This window comes from Sceloporus undulatus, chromosome 1 (assembly GCF_019175285.1).
Source record: "Sceloporus undulatus isolate JIND9_A2432 ecotype Alabama chromosome 1, SceUnd_v1.1, whole genome shotgun sequence".
Taxonomy (NCBI): domain Eukaryota; kingdom Metazoa; phylum Chordata; class Lepidosauria; order Squamata; family Phrynosomatidae; genus Sceloporus; species Sceloporus undulatus.
Window position 1 is genome coordinate 378,290,916 of NC_056522.1, and position 6,328 is coordinate 378,297,243.

The window sequence follows — 6,328 nt, forward strand, 5'->3', positions numbered from 1 at the left end:
TCCTAGTCTCTGGAGCAGCAGAAAACAAGCTTGCTCCCTCCTCAATATGACATCCCTTCAAATATTTAAACAGGGCTACCATATCACCTCTTAACCTTCTCTTCTCCAGGCTAAACATCCCCAGCTGTGCTGTGTGCTTTCAACATGGCTACCCCAAGGTAAACCTATCATGAGGTTTTCTTGACAAGATTTATTCAGAGGAAGCTTGCCATTGCCTTCCTCTGAGGCTGAGAGAGTGTGACTTGCTCAAGATCACCTTTTGGGTTTCATGACTGAGCTGGAAATCAAACCCTGGTCTCCAGAGTTGTAGTCCAGCACTCAAACCACTCTGCCACTCTGGCTTAGAGGAAATGGACAGCGGCAATTTCATTCTTTTTTAGTCCTAGGAGAAGAAGTCTTTTTAAAAAACAGGATATGAACCAGAAGTCACTTCCAGGTTGTAAAAAAGGACCTCTCCTGGGCCTAAAATACCCCCCACACACACACACACACTCACAAATGGCAAAAATGCCCCCCAAACACTGGTACCAACATTTCTAAATTGTTGAGGTGTGCAGTGGAGTAAGAGCCAGCATGGTGTGGTGGTTTGAGCTTTGGACTATGCCTCTAGAGACCAGGGTGCAATTCCTCACTCAGCCATGGAAACCCACTGCGTGACCTTGGGCAAATCACACACTCTCAGCCCTAGAAAACTCTCTGGTAGGTTTGCCTTAGGGTCATCATAAGTTAGAAATAACTTGAAGGTAAAGAACAAGAACAAGTGCAGTGTGGTGGTGTAGCCTTTCAGGATCTCGTGGGAGGCCAATGTGGCCTCCAGCTCCTAACAGCTGCCCACTCATGGCATCACCACCAATTGTACAAGCGTAAGTTACCAAGAGCTTTGGACATGGAAAGGGGCAAAGAAGAGATTGCCAGGTCCTTCCCTTCCTCCTCCTCCCCATTTACCTGCTTCATTTTGGCCACCTCCCGGATGAAAACCTCATCGTTCACAAACCGGTGCAACTTTGTCAGCTGGCTCAGGTCTTTCACGTACTCCTCTCCTATTTTCTGTGGAAGACAAGCAAAGGGTGTTGTTTGTTCATCATCATCATCATCACATCCACAAACCTGAAATACAAAGTTCTTTTGGGGTATCCATACCCATTTCACCAAAGGACTCTCCCCTTCCCTGTCTCCATTAATACCCACTGACATGTGAAAGTGGAAAAACTGCAAATAAAAAAACACTATAGTCAGCCCTCCACATTTGCGGATTTGATTATTCACAGATTTGATTAATATGTTTTATCTAGGAATTGCTAGGTCCTCCAGTGCAACTCTGCCAGAAGTTGACCATAAAGTCACACTGAAAGACTTAAAGATTCCTAGAGAAAACACCTCTAGGTATTTGTAGTAGGTCCTCCAACACAATTCTGTGGTCAGTTTTTTCTGGATGCTAACCACAAGTTACTCTGAAGGACCTTGAGATTCCTATGATATGTTCTCTCAGGTTAAAAATGATAGCTTTTTTTGTTTGCAGTTTTTCCATTTTCACAGGTGTCCTGCACCCCTAACCTCAGTGAATGTGAAGGACCCACTGTATTTGTTTTCCTGAGAGATCACCTCTCTAGGAAACTCTAGGTCCTTGAGCGCAACTCTGTGTTCAACATGCATCGGAGGTTGACCATAAAATTGCACTGGAAGACCCACAAATGCCTAGAGAAGTGTTCTCTCTAGGAATCTTTAGGTTCTCCAGTGCAACATCTGGCACAAGTTGGCAATAGTGTCACGCTGGAAGAACTAGAGATTCCTAGAGATAACATATTAATTAAATCCATGAATAGTCAAATCTGCAAAAGTCAAAGCCAGAAATGTGGAGGGCCAACTATATTGCATTTATATGCCACCTCTCTCCTGGAAATAAATAAAAAAGTACTTGAGAGAAGGCATTCCTTTTCTCTACAGTGGAGTCAATTGAGATGGTGAATCCATTACAGATCTTAGTCCAAACTTTAAAGGAGTGATCCAAGATTCAAAATTCCCCAAAGAGATTCAGTGCTGTAGATAGCTCCTTTCATGTTTAAACTAAAAGAGAGAGTGAATTCACCATCTCACTGAGATGGGAAGCACCAGCTACTATGGAGGGATGGACATTGTGTGGCCCAGGGGCTGGATGTGGCTCAAGGGCCACTTCTGGGGCCCTTGGTCACTCATGGAGACCCCTTCCCAAGCCCTTCTCTTCCTAGAAACAGAAACTTAATTAGTATCTAAGCCTCCAAGATCTGCATTTTTTGCATGGGAGAAACACAGCACTCCACTTAAGCTTGGAAAACAGCAATAACAACAAATCAGTAATCAAAAACAGAGATAGATGTCCAATTGCCTCTGGCTCTCAAAAGTGTCTGTGTAATGAAACATCATTATTTGCGGTCAGTAGGCCACAATCAGATTAAAACACTGATTAGGAGTGGCTAATGCAGTTCACCATCACTTTAACTGCCACATCTCTATCCTACAGAATCCTGGGATTTGTAGTTTGGCGATGCACCAGCACTCTTTGGGCAGAAAAGGCAAAAGACTCTGTAAAACTACCTAGGACTCCACTGGTTGGAGCAACAGCACTTAAAGTGATGCCAAATTGTATTATCTCTACAAGATGTACTCAAGGTAAAAGAGCAGATAATACACAATTAAACATCTGATTAATAATACATCAAAACAATACCGAATAATTAAATTACACATTAAATGTAGTTAAAATTATTCTATCACAGGTGCTTTAGTAAGAATTGCCAGTGAGAGAGAGAGATAGAGAAATTCTTTTTAACTGTATTTTTAAAAAAAATTGTAAGGTGCTTTGTGTCCCAATTGTGGGGGAGCAGCGGAATATATTATAACAATATTATAATGACAATACATTCTAATCCATTTTTGGCCATGCCAGTCTTACTGTGAAATTTGGCACTTTGGCTTGCCAAATTTGCCCACATTCCATCAATTGCCTCTCGTCAAACAGGTTGTGAAGGTTTTTGAAAGTGATGCAAAAGCCTACAGAACCTATTGAACCAGAGCCCAGTGTAGGCTGAACAATGAAGAATCAAATGGTGACTCATGCAGGAAGAGGCAGGAGACTTTGCAATTTATTGCGTGAGAAATGCTGAGACACAATCTTGTCTAAAAACAAAACCGCCTGACTTCTCCCAAACCACAGTTGATTGAAGGGTCAGAATTATTATGAAAGGCAGACAGCCAGAGAGACCTACCAAGCACTGCTTACCTCTGCGATCAACTCAGCCAGCCCTGGGTTGCAAAGCAGGAGCCAGCGTCTAGGTGTAATGCCGTTGGTTTTATTCTGAAATTTCTCTGGCTCCAGCTCAGCGAAGTCCTTGAACCTGCAGCAGGAAAGAGCACGCATTCTCAGATTCCTCTGCTGAGCTGAGACACACAGGCTGCATCTACACTGTAGAATTAATGCAGTTTGACATGGCTTTAACTGCCATGGCACAGTGCTATGGAATTCTGTCCTTTGTAGTTTTCTAAGATATTTGGCTTCTCTGTCAGACAGTTCCGGTGCCACAACAAACTACAAAGCCCAGGATTCCATAGGATGATGAAGCCAGGGCACTTAAAATGGTGTCAAACTGCATTAATTCTGCAGCAGGGCAACACCCACATATTTCTGCAGGCTGTGTTTACAACACCCCCCACACTCCCATAGCTTCCACGCATACTGTAAATTTTACCTAAAGTCACCTCAGATTTTATTCAGATGTTGGTGTCTGTGTGTATAGGTTGAAGCAATTAATCATTCACAGATTTTATTAATATCTTTTCTTTACGAATCGCTAGGTCATTCAGTGCGATCCTACCAGAAGTTGACCATAACATTGAAAGACTTAAAGATTCCTAGAGAAAACACTTCTAAGCATTTGTAGTTCCTCCAATGCAATCCTGGGGTCAGCTTTTGCTGGATGCTAACTTCAGAGTTGCACTGAAGGACCTAGAAGTTCCTAGAGAGATGTCAGAAAGTCCTGGTGGTGCAGTGGTTAAATGCCTGTACTGTAGCCACTCACTCACAAACCACAATGCTGCAAGTTCAATACCAGCCAGGGGCTCAGGGTTGACTCAGCCTGACATCCTTAAAAGGCACAAAATGAGTACCCTGTTTGTTGGAAGCAACTAGCTTACACTTTATAAACCGCTTAGGGGGTGCTTAAGTGCACTGATAAGTGGTATAGAAATGTCCTTGCTATTGCTATTGCTATCATTAAGAAGAGAAAGCAACATGTGGACATTTGTGGACCACTCTATTCTGCTTTGGTCAGACCTCACCTGGAATGCTGTGTCCAGTTCTTTCTGGACACCACAATTCAAGAAGGATATTGACTAGCTGGAGAGTATCCAGAGGAGGGTGACCAAAATGGTAAACCACCCAAGTCTTATGAGGAGCAGCTTAGGAAGCTGGGTGTGTTTAGCCTGGAGAAGAGAAGGTTAAGGGGGACATGATAGCCATGTTTAAATATCTGAAGAGGTGTCATATTGAGAATGCAGCAAGCTTGTTTTCTGCAGCTCCAGAGACTGGGACACAGAGGAATGGATTCAAATGAGAGGAAAAGAGATTCCACCTAAACATTAGGAAGAACTTCCTGACAGTAAGAGCTATTTAACAGTGGAAGTTGCTGCCTCGGGGAATGGTGGAGTCTCCTTTGGAGCTTTTTAAACAGAGGCTGTTGTGGGATTGTTTGAATGGTTTTGGACTGAATGGCCAAGGAATCCATGTCCTAGTCTCTGGAGAAGAGGAAAACAAGCTAGCTCCATCCTCAATATGGTATACTTTCAAATACTGAAACAAGGTTTCCATGTCACCTCTTAACCTTCTCTTCCTCCGGCTAAACATACCCAGCTCCCTAAATTGCTCTTCATAGGCATATGGTTTCCAGACCTTTCACCATTTTTCTCACTCTCCTCTGGTCATATTCCAGCTTGCCAACATCCCTCTTGAATTTGTGACACCCAGAACTGAACACAATATTCCAAGTGAGGCCTGACTAAAGCAGAATACAATGGTACTATTATTTCCTTATGATCTAGACACTGTATTGCCTTCAAGTCAACTCTGACTTGGGAAGTCGAAGGCTTTCATGGCCAGCATCCATAGTGTTTTGTGGGTTTTTGAAGGCTTAAAGAAATGGAAATGATAGCGTCAGCACTTGACAACTCCTTTATAGGTGTGTGGTGCTGATCTAGAGCAGAGTCTGCCCCATGACAGGAAGGCAAAGCTGCACAGCTGAACAACCATTAGTCCAACAAAGGCTGCTGGGGATAGATTGTACCTGCAGTTGTTTAGCATCAAGGAAAACATCTCCTCAGCCCTTCAGTGCAATGGGCAGAACTGGGACTGCAGAGCAAGGATCTAGTGTTATGGGTCTGCTCAGGGCTTCTTAGTAGAGCCCAATGGGGCCAAACTCCACTGCTACGTGTGGGCATGGATTGTGGCAACTGATGTTGGCCCTCTTTGCAAGAACAAGGCATCTGGTGAATCACAGCAAAGGCCTTTCAGAAGCTCTCTGTTCTCAGCTCTGGCTGCTTTTCTTGCAAGCTCGGTGACTTAGCCACTTTTTGTGAATCATGGCCTCCTTCCCAATTCTGCAACCAAACGCTGTTGCCAAAATCATCCCTTGGCCAAATGGTCCCCATAAAGTGGGTTCAAGCTCCCCACAAACTCACAAAAGAATTGCTCCTGGGACTAGAATGTTTGCTCTGTCCATTTCAGTAATTCTACGGTTCAACATCTTTATCATGACTTCGAGAAAAAAATTGGGGGAATACTTATCAAATGTGGCAGATGACACTAAATTAGGAGGAATAGCTAATACCCAGAGGACAGGATCAACATTCAAATGACCTGAATAGACTAGAAAAGCGGGGCCAAAGCTAACAGAATGAACTTCAACAGGAGAAAATGTAAGGTATGCACTTAGGGCGAAAAATGAATGCACAGATATAGGATGAGGGACACCGGCTGAATGAAACTACGTGTGAAAGGGATTAGGAGTCCAAGTAGACCACAAGTTGAACATGAGTCAACAGTGCGATGCGGCAGCTAACAGGCCATGCGATTTTAGGCTGCATCAATAGAAGTATGTGTCTAGATCAAGGGAAGTATAGTGGCCCCACTCATTCTGCTCTGGTCAGGCCCCACCTGGATAGTGTGTTCCAGTTTCGGGCGCCACAATTCAAAAGGAATGAGACTGGAGGTGTCCAAAGGAGGGTGACAAAATGGTGAAAGGTCTAGAACCAGGCCCTATGAGGAACACGTTAGGGAGCGGGGGTGTTTAGCCTGGAGAAA

At 43.8% G+C, this 6,328-nt stretch overlaps 1 protein-coding gene across 1 annotated transcript; it reads right to left on the reverse strand.

Moving 5' to 3' along the window:
* Window positions 1–828: 828 nt before the first annotated feature.
* On the reverse strand, window positions 829–3,409 carry LOC121919817 (glycogen phosphorylase, liver form-like). The gene is made up of 2 exons (XM_042446755.1): window positions 3,257–3,409; window positions 829–1,047 (listed from the first exon to the last, which is right to left on the reverse strand). The coding sequence occupies exons 1-2, from the start codon at window positions 3,392–3,394 to the stop codon at window positions 844–846; spliced, it is 342 nt and encodes a 113-aa protein (XP_042302689.1). The 5' UTR covers window positions 3,395–3,409; the 3' UTR covers window positions 829–843.
* Window positions 3,410–6,328: the final 2,919 nt, after the last annotated feature.

Bases quoted from the DNA above. Each gene is read 5' to 3' on its own strand.
- LOC121919817 (XM_042446755.1), bottom strand. From the start codon at position 3,394: ATGCGTGCTCTTTCCTGCTGCAGGTTCAAGGACTTCGCTGAGCTGGAG. The intron at 1,048-3,256 runs GTAAGCAGTGCT...TGTCTTCCACAG, and splicing joins TGGCTGAGTTGATCGCAGAG to AAAATAGGAGAGGAGTACGT.